This window comes from Apaloderma vittatum, unplaced genomic scaffold, assembly GCF_000703405.1.
Source record: "Apaloderma vittatum isolate BGI_N311 unplaced genomic scaffold, ASM70340v1 scaffold29297, whole genome shotgun sequence".
Taxonomy (NCBI): domain Eukaryota; kingdom Metazoa; phylum Chordata; class Aves; order Trogoniformes; family Trogonidae; genus Apaloderma; species Apaloderma vittatum.
This window is the reverse complement of record NW_009728298.1, coordinates 3,358-17,055: the sequence shown is the minus strand read 5'-3', so window position 1 is coordinate 17,055 and position 13,698 is coordinate 3,358. Positions and strand designations below refer to the sequence as shown.

Below are 13,698 nucleotides of genomic sequence, written 5' to 3'. Positions count from 1 at the left end.
CTGAAGAATTTTTGAAAGTCTCCAGAGAGATGGAGACCCCCCCAACCCCTCTGGGCAGCCTGTGCCAGCGCTCTGTTACCATCACCAGAAAAAAAAAGCATTTCATGTTTAGCTTAAGTTGTTACTAGTAGATGGTTCTTTCAAAGGTAGTTCCACCAAACCCACAGCATATCTCATATCTGTTTTCTTTTGTTGTTTTTTTTTCCCTACCTCCTTGGTTTTCAGGGTTCTCTCAGCTCTGGATGGAAACTGCGGCATTATCTGAGCTGCTGACTGCGCTGAGGGTTGAACGTTTCTGCCCCTAGTGTAGCTTACTCAGCACAGATGAAGAGTTTGGCTCTCGGAGAAGTCTTTTTCTTCCCTTCCTGAGGAAAGGACTTTCAAAGTGGGAAGTATCCTTGTGTCTGAAGAATTTCTTTCCACTGGAATTCGATAACCATGGGGCCATCGAAAAGAGAAAAGGAACAGGAGAGCATAATCCTGATCAGTGATGATGAAGCTGAGAGCACGCTTGGGAATTCAGTTCTGTTAGTAGACCCGTCGCGTAAGTACTGTGCTTCTGTTGCTCTCGAAGCTCTGTAATGAACTTTTGAAGCAAGCTGAAGTAAATTATTACGCGATATGCTTAAAACGTGTCTTTGTGCTGCTAAGAAAACAAAGCACTTCATAAATAAATAAAACCAGGAGGAACTGCCATTGTTTCCTAACTGTTGGGATTTCTTTGATGGCACTAATTACCTTAGAGGATACTGCTGTGTAGTTTCAAAATATTACAAACCTGGCTGAGACTGGGCCTTTTCAATATCAGCTGGATCCTTTTTGATTAAATTATGTCTGTTTTGATAGCATGTGGAAGTGTTTTGTCCCAGCTCTGCGTACCGTTCTTATTGGCACCATATGAAATCATAAGAAAATTTGTACCTTAAAGGGTTTTGAAAAAGTAAATGTCAGTAGCTGCTTGAATTTGTAATGGAGTTGTAGTTACTGATTCACATTTGTAACGAATGTAGTTACTGATTCACACCACATATTCTCTTTTCTACAGAAAAGTCTGCCCTGGAAGAGGAGAAATCCGAAGAAGTTGTAGATGAGGAATGTGAACTAATGGTTACTTTCTGTAAACAAGCCAAAGTGATGCCTCATGCGAGATATGACTGTACAATACACCCGTTTGAGTATGTTCATTGACAGAGCTTAATACCGGAATTTCATTTTCCACATTTAACCTGTCTTGTCAAGTAACCTTGTTAGCTTTTCAACTAAGGAGAAGTGTAGAGTTGGATAAGCATGTAACTCATTTCATAAATAACCTGCTGGTTTTCAACTTTGCAGGCGAACAGAATGCGATGCGTGCTCACCCCTTGAGAAAAATGCTGATATTTGTAATCAGTGCTACTGCTACATCTGTGATAAACTAGCTTCCGAGGTAAGAAAAAATGCACAACTTTGAGTAAACTAAATTGCTCAACGGTCTTCTTAAAAGAAATCACTCTTAAACACACTAAAGGAATATATGGTGCATGAAATTTGATTATTTTAACAGTTCCTCTCCTAAATGTTGATATCTGTCAGCTTAATAATGCTACTAAAAATGTGGTCACTGCCTGAGGTGATTTCTGGTAGGCCAGCCAGTTGTTGGAGTAGAGTTCACTTGATTTAAGCAGATGTGCCTCCTGTTTGCCTTAGAAACACAGTGTGTTTCATGGGATTGTTATACTGAATTTAGTTTTTCCCGTACTAAGGAGCAGGGAGGGAAACTCTGGCTATGTGGAGTTTGTTTGGGATTTTCTTAGAATTCAGAAAACTTTAAACTGTGAACAGAGTTGCAGTGGACATGCCAAGACAGTGCTTGGTTATTAACTTACTACAGGGAGGGTGCCAGTCCAAAGTGTTTCTATCAGGTATCTGGGAACGAAGGTAAATTACTGTGGAGTTGTTTTTTGGATTTTTTTAAGCCATAGTATCAGGGTATTGCCATATTGGCCTCCTGCCCTGACTGTGGAAATACTTCACTGTGGCTTTGTCTGGCTGTGCAAAGGATTAAATGCATTGGAGTCGTCCTCTCAGAGAGAGGAACTACCTCTTGATTTGCTCAGCTAGAGAGAAAAAAAAAGAACAACGATAAACAACTTTCCCTGGTTTTCACATTTTATGAAATAGTGCCAGAATTGGACAACCCCTTCCCTCTGTCACTGCAACGCACACAACAAAAGCAAGTTCTGGAAGGACCAGCGTGACTTCGCCTTGGCGGGTGTTCTTGTCATGTTCAATTTGGAGCTCACGGAAATAGACGCAGACCTTCGGCACGGGGGTAAGCGCTCCGCTCCTGGCCCGACACCCCCAGCTCCTCAGCCTGGGGCTTGCTGGACGGATTGTCTGGTCCACAACTCTCCTTGCTAAGGCCTGACGAATTTTTAAGGAATTTTTTGCAGCCGTCTTTCTGGGCTGTACGTGGAGCAGACACGTGTTTGCAGGCCAGGTGTCTGTGCTTTCGTGCTTTCCGCGCTCCGGAAAAAGCAACAAAGCTTTCCTGACCATTAAGACTGGGTGTGAAATATTTTATGTGGGGTACTTACGATTTCTTTTCTGTTCCTTTCCGTTTTGAAAATGCAAACGTAAAAAATTGCGCTAACAGTTTTCACATCTGTCTGCTCTCGTAGGGAGTCTTCTAATAAAATTTATTCAGGAGCTTTCTGTGGAATATAATAAGTATCTGGCTGGAGAAAAAGTGCCTCCCGTGCAACATGAATGCTTCAATCTCCCAAAACTGCTTCCTGGGCAATGCAATGTCTGCAGATCACACAACACGGAAGTTGTATACAAGTAAGTTACGACGGAACTCAGCTGCTACCAGTACATACTTGTCAGGACAGGTGTGATCTCCTTTAGTTAAGTGGTCATCGTGGCACCCGAGACAGCAGAAACATAGTTGAGAGAACTTTCTTGGCCCGTGAGCTGTTAAATCGCACTTGGGTGGAGTTTGAACACCAATTTAAATGCACCTTAAGAACAATTTTAAATATGTGGCTTGTGCTATCCTATGAGACTTGATAATATCCCTCATTATTATAACCTGGGGAAGCATGGAAGTAAAGCCTGTGTTTTTACTAATTTGTTTCTTAGGATAAGGTTCAGCTTTTTCTCGATGGTATATGCCTTTAAAATGCTTAAAGCAACAGTTGCACACATACGCTCCCGCTGTCGTACAGATTCTTTTCAAGGAAACGGGGCTCAATTTGCTCTCCAACTGAAGAAGAACTCCCATTTGTTTACAAAGTACATCACTGCAGACACTTTATCTTACAGACTGTTTAACTTTCTTAGGTATTCTAGAGTTTTTGCGCTGGTAACGAGCTTTCTGAATCAGGCAGAAAGAGAGAGTCCTAAAGCTGCTGCTGTCATGTTTCTGGGAGCGGCTAAGGAGATAGCACTTCATAAAGACCCTTCGTTGTGAGTATCCAGTTCCACATCCACTGTGTCTCTTCATGTGCTTCTCAAAGGGAGGAGACGTAAGTGAGAGAGTTCCGGGTTTCTGTTTTTATTGAGAGTGAGGACAGTGTAAAGATCACAGCCCTGACTGCAGCACGGTGAGAGGAACATGAGTACGCTCAAGGGAGAAGGGGGATTGGTTACACGGAGGAATTTGGGGAAAGAGGGAAGGTTAAAGGTTGGATGGGAGAGGAAGAAGTTAAGTGGGATTGAGTCACAAGGAAGGGAAAGGATCTGCAGCGAGGGGAAGGAATCTGAGATGGGAATGAGAAGGAGGGTGTGTGGAGCCAATTCTTCAGGAGAAGGGGAAGGGGAGCTTTCCTGAGTGGATTGCTCGCGGGCTGCACTTGGGAAGGAACATCTGCCTCTGGCCTGGAAGGAAGGGAGGATGGGACGTTCCTTGGCTAACGAGCTTTAGATGTTTCCTGTAAGTCTGGACATGCAGTCCATGACGGGTGAGCTGGGAGGACTGCATGATAAATAAATCAAAACGGGACTTAAATACTTCAGTCTTCACTACTTGTGCTGTCTATCTTCTTGTTTATGCCGTGGCTGGTTTATTCTCAATTGCTAACCAGTCTGAGCAAGGTCAGAGAGCTTTGGTTTGCAAAACCTAAATATGTGTGGGCTTACATTCCAGGCTTTTGATAAAGGAGCAGTAAATGTGGTCTGGGTTGGTTCGGGAGGGCAGAAACAGCAGCTCCTCCGCAGTGCTTTCCGAGGAACTGTCAAAGTTTGCAAGTTGCGGGCTGGATATTTTGTTTGGCCGTGTCTCTGTGCTTGTTCCGAGTCCGGCAGCTTTCCCTGTAGCTGGATGGGATGATGATATGCAGCCCTTTAGGGGCCCTGTAAAACAAACATGTGCCCACGATGGTCTAATACAGTCTGGTACTGCTTTACACTGCGTGTGTCAGCAGGAGAGAGATGTCTGGGTTGGTCAGGTACTGCTGTAAAGCAGTGTTAATTCTAGAATGTGTTTTACACCTTGAGCATTTGTTTTATCTGTGGTTTTTGGTTTATCTGCACCTTTTTCTCAAACAGTTGAGTAGAGAGAAGGAGAAAAGGCAGGAAAACAAGCCAAATGTTACTTAGTGCTTTTTATTTTTCCTCCTCTCTTAGAAGCTGGCAGAACCTTGGTCATACTGACGCATTAAAAATTGCTGTCCCTTGTCTGTTGCAGAGGTAAGACTTGTCTGATCATAGGGTGAGATGACAGCAGGATGGTTGCTGGCTGCAAACTCTCTGCTTGCATTTAAAACACATTTAAAATTATTTCTGTTCGAAGGTATAAAGACAAAAGTTAACGCTGTGGCTCTTAGAAGTTAAAAGTAAGGTTGCAGAGGTGTGTAATCTTGTAGTTCTGTGGCATCGAGAACTTCTTATCAGGGAAAATGCCGCCGCTGTGCTGCCTCAGGCGTACGAGCAGAGCAGATGGCAGGGACATCAGACATAAAACCAGCATGCACTGATCGGCCTAACGAGCAGGAACTTCCTTGTGCTATCATGTTCTACGGTTATACACAACAAATCAGGATTTTTAGCAGCTCTTTCAGTATTAGTCCTTTCCCGAGAAAGGCAGTACCTGCCTTACTGAGAGCCACAGAAACCCCCAAACCCTCGTCGTTGCCTCAAAGGAGAAGAGCTCAATGGGGAGCTCGGAGCCAAGAAGGTGGATTACCTCTTGACTGCGGTCTAGAGTGTTGTGTAAGGCCAGACCAGAAGGTGGTGTCAGGCAGCTACTTGTGGTTAGTAAGCCAACGAGTAAATAGTGTCTAAGGATCAAAACAGCAGCCGCCTCCTGCTTTGCTGGGATGGAGCTGTCAGGGCTGTGACACAGAGAAGTTCCCCCAGAGGCTGATGAATGAGGCCATCCAGCTCACTTGGCATAATTAATTTCTCATTTTAGCTTTGTGTTTCACCTTTAACCTGAGATTCACTTGCAACAGAAGGTTAATGAATTAAGAATTAACTTTTTTCCAGGAACACTCAAAAACAATTATATATTCTCACCTCTTTGAAACTCGTGACAGATATAACCTAAATCCTGTGTCTGTTTTTATTTTAAATTACTGTTCTTCAGTTTTTTCATTTCTTACTTCAAAAAAACAGGAGCAAGAATTATTTTTCTTTTTGCCTCCATCCCGCAATTTTAAAAGAGTAAACTCTTCTTTTTGTCAGTGTGTTATTTCCAGTTTTCAGTTAAGACAAAACAGAGTTCATGAGCTGTGAAGCTGCAGGAGCTCAGGTTGGTCGGGCTGCTTATGGGGCTCATCATGGGTTTCTACAGCATTTCTCTCATACACTCACTTTAAAGCCTAAGACCACAGAACTTTGGTTTCACTGGTGTTTGAAAATAATAACAAAAGGAGCAACATCGTTATTCACTACGAATCTTAAAGCACAAATTTAAATACAGATCGAAACTGCCCATCTGACGTGTAACCAAAAAAAAGACCCCAAACTTCTGTAGAATAGTTTCCCACAGGATTAAAAAAACCCCACAACTTAATAGTAATTAATCCAATTTTAATATATTTTGGGGTGTTTTTTTTTTCTTTTCAAAACACAGGATCACAACACAACTTCAGAGGATGCTGGTGCTGTGTGACTTCCCCAAAAGTTTATATGAAAAGTTTGTTAATTTCTTTCAGTCCATCACGCTTCCATGTCACTGTTTTGGCTTCTCAAATAGGTATGTTCTTTGGGTTTTGCTTGGAGAATATGTTTTTTAATACTTGGTTTGAAAACAGCTTTACAGAAGGGTTCTTCCACTGATGGTGTTAGGTGTGAGCATATTATGGAAGACTTCAGTGTTGGCTGCTTTGTATTTGTCCTGTCCTTGCAGGAAAAGTTGTTGTTTGATGCTATTTTGTTGTCCATGTGGCTTTTTTCCTCCCCCACCCCTCCCCAGAAGTGAGCTATAAACTTCAAAATGTTTGGTAAATCTTCGTTACTTTGTGGTGTGCAAAAGAAAACGTGGTTAAAACTGACTTTATTTTCCTACTTCCAGCTTGAATGTTGTGCCATGGGACCATGTGTTACTGACCACGGTTTTAAAAGGCCAGAACATCACTGGGCAAAGAACACAGAAAGGAAGAAAAGTATTTCTGTGGGAAACACTCCCTGTTATAGAGGCTCGAGTGGAGAAATTGGTAGACAAAAAGAGGTAGGATCAGTTGGGTCTTGTTTGGGATTTTTTCCTTTTTCTGAACTCAACTTGGACACTTTGCATGGTATTGGTTATGCTGGGGTGTTTTCCTAACACCTGTGGGCATTTTGTGTAACGGGGAAGCATATAAAACAAAAACACATTTTAAGCTGTTCATGGCTGTTACTTGTTACCAACAAGGTCAGCAGCTTTTTGAAGTTTTTTCAGAGCAGAATCAAGCCCTTTGAACACTTTGGGACCAGAAAAGAATGTCAAAGTAGGGAATTTCTTTGTTTCCATAAACCCAGTAGGTTTTCAGAAGCTGATGTTTAAAACAAATTCTGTTTCTCAAAGGCTGACTAGGTGGAAGGCAGAAAAAAACTGTCTTCTGGTATCTGGGTCTTCAGAAGTCTGTATTCAGAAGAACGGAGTCCACTTGAATTAAATGGAAAGGCAACCTCGTGGGGTGTTCTGCCAAAGTACAGATACAATCTGTTGTAGCTTCTTGGAACTTAGCTACAACTGTCTCTTTCTGCCAGTTGTATTTCTCTCTTGCTGTAGGACATCTCCTGAGTGGGAGGATCTGTTTTGCTTCATTAATTGTAGTAAATATTTGACTGACCTGTGTATTGTTTTGCATTTCCTTCCTATTGCTGGTCACCGTCTTTTTTTTTCTCCCCAGCTATAAAGAAGTTGTTCGCTACCTGAGAGCTGTGAAATGCAACGATACCAAAGGGTAAATGGCTTTTTCTTTTTATTTCCCTCCCCCAGTTGTTTCTTTGCCTTATGAGTGTGTCCCACTGTGTTTCTTCAGTGTGTAATAAACTGACAGAAAGCAAAGCTGGAGGATTTTGTCAGCTCTCTGCTGAGTGAAACCAACGCTTCATCGCGACCAACTTCTGCCTCGCTGGATATAACTTTCTCGTTACACGCGTATTGTAGAACTTTGACATTAATGAAAATCCACTGCTCCTTTCTTTCTCCTTTCCAGATTGAGAGACCTTCGCGATGAAATCCCTTTCTATTTGTGTAAAACCGGAGACTTCCTCGATGCTGCTCATTCGCTGCTGTTTCCCGTCAACAGCCTCGCGTGCTGCACTGCCTGCCGGCTCACGCCGGTTCAGTTCGAGACCTACCTGAAGATGTTCCGGACAGGCAGTGTCCCCGCTGGAAAGGATATGCTAACCCCTGGACCCTGGGTTATCGTTGGTGAGCGTGATTTCTTGCTTACAAAATATTTAGAACCTTACTTAATTACACCTTTGACTTTTCGATTAAATCTAGTAGCATTCTGAAGGATTCAAAAACCAGCTGGTTGGGCTAAAGCGTGAGCCATAACTCTGGGCAGAAAGAATGTCTGTATCTGAGCAGGAATTTGTTTAGTACGGTTCACACACAGGACTGGTTTTGTCAGCTGCCAAGTTGTTTTGCCGAGAGCTACCTAATCCAAGAAAACACGAAGCGCTCTGTTGCATCACGGCACTGCCTGTGACAGCCTGCAACTTATTCAGGCTGAAACACACCGTAACGCTCTTGAGAATAAAAGTTTCCTCATGGAAAAGGTTTCACCATCTGCATATTTTATTCTGTCATTGGTTTAGGCACTGCCAACTGATCATCCATCTTGGTGCATGCTGCGTGTCAGGGTGTGTTCTGAAATCCAAGATTTATTCTGTAGGTGTTCAGCTACTAGTAGAGTTCTTGGATATATGAGACACTGACAGTGTGTAGGGCACTGTCCTGTGGGGTGAGGTACAAAATGAAAATTTTTGTTCTGTGATGGCTTCATCTAAATTGTGTTCGGTTCTTTGCAGCTTTCCAGAATGGCCTTTTACAGCTGATGTTGCCTTTCTCTTCAGAACCTACAAAATATTGTAAAATAGCTATAAAGTATTGTAAAATAGCTGTAGACACTTTTTTGTTAGATTTCTGCAGTAAGTGCATAGAATGTCTTATTTGTCTTCACGCTCTTGATGATTCAGGGAATATAAGATACATTTTGGTTTGGTTTGGTTTTTTGTGGTTTTTTTCCTACAGGGTCTCCCTTGAAAGACGCTGTTCTGATTAAGCAGGCGCTCAAACTCCTTTACAGCAACGTGTCGCTTTACAGGAACGTGAGTCTATTAAAACTGTGTTTCTGTATGTAACTGTTCTGTTCAGTTGCTTCTCTAATGCAAGGACCTACTATCAGAACCCTTTTCCCTCTGAATAGCTTACACCTCCAAACGGACCTGTAAAACGGATATTTTGCTGTGTTGCAGCCGAAATGCTGGAGTTCCCTCATCATGATCTTGGGTAGCAGCAGTTTTCTGGAAAAAAGTGGGCACCTACATCCCCTGTCCCTGAAAGAGCCACCGCTTGACTTCCAAAAGGTAACTGGGACAGCACTGTGAAACGGGAGAATCTCATCTTGGTTTTAGACAAGACTTTGTTTGATGTTCTTCGAAATACAAAGGTTAATTTTACGGTGCCTCATCAAACGCTCGTGGTTTGTGCCAAATGTTACGCTTTGCGAAACGTTGTGATTGAGGAGTGTTGCGTGCAATGGTAAACAGGTTAACTCTGCTTCCAGCTCTGTGCCTAGCGCTGATCCTCTAGCTTCTAATGTCAAGATGGATCAGATAACAAAACGGATAAGAAAGCAGTTTAAAAAATCCCATCAGTGTGTTCTGATAGTTCTGAAGAGACTCATTATCCAGGTATTTTCTTCAAGAAAAGAAATAGGTGCTCAGCTTAGTAAGTTAAAATGAAGAGATTACGCAGTATGGTTTGGTTAGTGCTGTAGAGCCTCAACTTTCCTTGAACATGATGTTTAACAGTCAACCTTATCTGTAAAAATGCTGGAAAAGTAAATAAAAGCACCTTGAAGAACCATCTTAGGCACGGTTCGGTATTTGTAGAGTATCTGGGCATCCTCTCCCTTTACGTGTGACTCATTATTTCTGTTGCAGGGGGTGCTCGCTGCCAGCGGTGGCTTTTTAGAGGAACTGAAGGCAAAAATTAATGTTTCTTTACCACCTGCTATTTCCTCTCCTCAGGTAAGTGTGCGCACAGCAATGAGGAAATTTGCCAGTTGTTTTGTTGTGCTTGAAGAGAGCAGTTGGATTGTTAGGAAAAGCTCTTAAGAAGGGGCTTGAAGATTTTGGGGGGAGGAATCAGCACAAGACTGCACAGTCTGAAGGCTAGAGCAGGTATCTCAAGGCAAGAGAAGTCTTAGGGTCTGTTCTGGGCTGCCACCAGCACAGGGTGAAACAGGCTGTTAATTAAATTACCTGTTCTATCCCCCTTCTTTTGATCTTCGAAAGATTTTTGTGGATGCTGAGTGTGACATCCAGCCTGTCTGACTGGAGGCAGCGACGTGGTGCTGGTCTCACTGGATACCATATGCGTGTGGTGGGAAAGTGGGTTTTTAAACCTGTTATGCTATTGTTGGTCTCTCTTCCTGCAGCTGCACCACGAGGCTTGTCTCATTCTCGCTGTGCAAGCAATCCAACAGATGCTGTTTTGTGATCTTCCGTACTTGACTTCCTTCTTAGAGATAGCCCTGGCTTTTGGGGTGAGTCCTAGGTACTGATTTCCATTCTAAGAGGTCCAAGTGAATTGTATTTCAAATCTGTGTAACTTGGAGTTTTTAGATGTGTTTGACTTGGTTCTGTTCCCCGTTAGCTCTGCTGACGTTTAGTCCGTTTTTTTTAAGAAATCATTTGGCAACTGGGTGAAATCAGTGGTTGTGTTTTGTCCCTTCCTAGAGTAACTTCTGGGCTCTGCGGCTGTTACTGGAGCATCTTTCCTATGAAGAACATGTTCTCCAAGGCACCGTCAACCTGATCTTGAGAGATCTAAACCGCCAGAAAGCAACAATGCTAAAACTGTGAGTAAACTCCTGCTCCTGGAAGTCTCTCTGTGGAAAGGGTAAGAGCAGTCTCACGGCAGCAGGTTTAGCCAAGATACCATCCTTACCTGAGCCAGCCCCGTGCTTTGGGTAAATCAAGAATGCACGTAAGATGCCAGGAATCTGTCGTGAAGTTGTCTCTGAACAGCTCCATTCTTTTTCCTGGTTTTATATTGCTTAGGTGGCAAAACCTTGGGCCCCAGTACGTGGGTGAATTCCTTTGCCTCTTCCTGACGTGCCGACATAAGAAGATGCAATCCATTGGCCTGTTCACTCTGAATATTATCGCCGAGAACCTGCAGATGTAAGTGTGAATCTTTGTCGCAGCCAAATGGAACGTCACTCTGTGTTGCAACAATGATGGAAGTTTGCTCTAATTAACAGTCTTACCTCATGATTCATTCTTGTTGTTGATTGCTCCCTGTTATTAGATACTGAACGCGATGTTTCGGGTAGAATTGAAATTGTTCTGTTAACTCTTTGCAACCAAACAGCCTTCTCCCTCCCCAGTGCCCTGTGGTGCAAAAATACATTATCTGCTGTCAGAAACCTTGCCCGGTCATCCAGACTATCTGTGGTCCAGTCTAGTTCTGTTACTTAAATATCATTATCCTCGACAGCAACCAAAGCAGCAAAGCAAGGAGGCATAAGGCAGCTTTGTAATGGAGAAAATAGATGGAATTAGGTCAAAATGTACGTTGTCTTGTAGCTCCCAGAGTGCGGTGGGTGTACAGGTGTCAAGGTTTATTTAAAGCCTGTAAGAAATCCTCTCCACTGTGGTGAGGGAAAAGAACACCAGAAACCAGAGGATCAGGAACGTACGCGCGCTGTAATGCGAACTGAGGACAGCGTTAAGTTTCTGCCCATCGTTCTTACCCTCTTTTGATAAGAAGAGACACCACTTGCTCTGCAGCAGCACAAAGCTTCAGTGGGTGGGGAAAACAGTTCTGGAAAAGTCCTGAGTTCTTCATTTAGATTACAAATGGTAATAGACACCAACGTGCCCCTGCTGAAACCATGAGCCGTTCGGGAGAGCAAGGATTATACTTTCGTGTTATGCAGTAAAGCATTTTAGGCTTTAGAGTGATAGACCTCAATTTATTGACTTAATAGTTTTAAAATGAATTGACTCTGTGGCTGTGTACAGAGGGCAGAGTAATTGCCTGCTCTGGGGCTTTTCATTCACACGTCACTGCTGGCGGCTGAGTAACGTTGAGAATTCACCTCTGGGTAACTGTCTCAAGTGGGAATCACGGATGTGGATTTTCTTGGTGAAGGGCTTCTGTTGTTTCTTCTCTCCAGCCTTTGCTGTGTGTAGCTGAGAAAATAAAATCCCTGATTTCCCTCAGCTGTGTGTGAGCTGGGCTGTATGTAACAAATTCACAATTCCATTAACTGCTGCCGTCTGGTTTACGCTGTGCCCTAGCAGTGATCCGAGAGATGCGATGAAATCCCGTTTCTTCTGGTCTGTTTTTAATTATTTTACTGTACATCTGAAATCAGTCTCCATTTGGAAGTTGAAGCGAATTGTTGGATTATTCTTCCTGCAAAGCTTTGATTAATGCAAAACTCGGAGTGGTTGGAGCCTGGGGGCAGGTCTGTCCGGGTGAGAAAAGTGCTTCAGGATCTGTATCTGTTCTTGCTGTTTTTCAGGTGTCCATGGGCGAAGCATCTTTGCAACTTCTTCCACAACGCAGTGAGTGTCTCTGTATTTTAGAATTTAACAAAAAAGCGTATCAGTGACAACTGTATTACTTATCAATATTTAAAGATACAATTTGTTATACCCTATATTGACTATATGTCAATGTCTTTTGGTGTAAAATTATTATAAACATTTCTCAAGTATACTAGCTAATTTTTTTTTTTTTTTCCTCTGCCCAGGGATTGAGGCACCTGCCCCTTGGCACCGCAGCTCATCACGAAGTCTCAAAGTTCATCAGCATTTTTGAAAAACTGTAATGTGGCGAAATCCTCAGTATTCTTCTGACTTGTCTTAATCTGAGAATCCTCTTCCTGGAGTCCCTCGTGTTCTGCTTTGGTTGTCATTTCCCAAAACATCCAGCTAAAAACTGTCTTCGGAGAAATCCAAAAATGAGATCCCGGATTAAGACGACAAACAGCAGCTGCTTTTTCAGTAGACAGGTTTTGGAAATTTCATTTCTTGCAAATTTGCTGTTCAAGGTGGTGTTTGTTGTTTGGGTTTTTTTTTTAAAAAAAAAAAAGCTTCTGCACAACCTGATGCTCATCAGGGAGGGAGTGAGGGTAGAGAACACCACAAGTCTTTAGTTCTGTTGTGTTGCACAGGTGCTCTACGGGTGCGATGTCTGCAGCGGAGCACCTGCCGGGAGCGCAGAAGTTTGAAAGCAGGAAGAGGTGCGGCAGCGTGTGGTGAAATGCTGTCTGCACTCCCTCTTTTTGTTCAGTGGATGATCGTAAAAAATAAACCACTCTTGGAGGACACAGACTGAAGCTTTCTTACTTGCCTCAGGAAGGCCTAATGCAGTAAATAGCCTGGTTTGCCTGTAAATATTTTTTTTTTATGAGATAATCTAGTTTTTAGGGGTTTCCAGTTGTGGGGCTTTGGGTTTTTTGGGAGGTTTGTTGGTTTGGGATTTTTTACTCTAGAGGACTGTTAGACTGGTGCTGCTGGCCCTCTGGGTTTTTTGAGTTCTTATTATAGTGGTAAATTTAAGAGCTAATTTTGGAACTGTGGAGGCAGAAACAGAGAAATATTTCTAGCCTGGTTTATACTTTTCTTTGCCCCACTGTGACACCAGTCTGCACTAGTTTGGCAGCCAGGGGAAAAGAAAATACGTGGTGAACTGTACTTTGCACATTTAAAGCTTTCAGTGGCTTTTGTAGCTTTTTTTGATCCTGAATAAGCTCTGCGCTCTTGTTAAGATTTTCTACAGAAGTGTACATGTATCTAAATCAACTGTGAAGTAAAACCCTGTAGAAATTCTGTGATACTGTCCCGTTTTGGGGGTTTTGTGAATTTTTTTTCGATTTTGGTTCTGTGCCTTTATCTTGCACTGACTGGATTCAGCCAGGCCGAGCAGAGGTGGGTGAAGTCCCTCGGCGCTGGGGGAGCTGGTTCTGCTGGTGCTGTCAGGGCCGATGTCTCATATTTGTGAAGACGTCGTTCATCCCCATTTCCATGAGAGGT

At 42.9% G+C, this 13,698-nt stretch overlaps 1 protein-coding gene across 1 annotated transcript; it reads left to right on the top strand.

The window, feature by feature from the left end:
* Window positions 1-438: 438 nt before the first annotated feature.
* LOC104277413 lies at window positions 439-12,225 on the top strand (the record flags this gene model as incomplete). The annotated part of the gene is made up of 17 exons (XM_009874035.1): window positions 439-544; window positions 1,046-1,175; window positions 1,333-1,426; window positions 2,161-2,311; window positions 2,661-2,823; window positions 3,325-3,450; window positions 6,059-6,181; window positions 6,500-6,655; window positions 7,320-7,373; window positions 7,629-7,846; window positions 8,675-8,751; window positions 8,899-9,009; window positions 9,589-9,675; window positions 10,086-10,193; window positions 10,387-10,508; window positions 10,711-10,833; window positions 12,183-12,225. Coding segments are annotated over exons 1-17 (1,992 nt in total), but the record flags the coding sequence as incomplete, so codon positions are not given.
* Window positions 12,226-13,698: the final 1,473 nt, after the last annotated feature.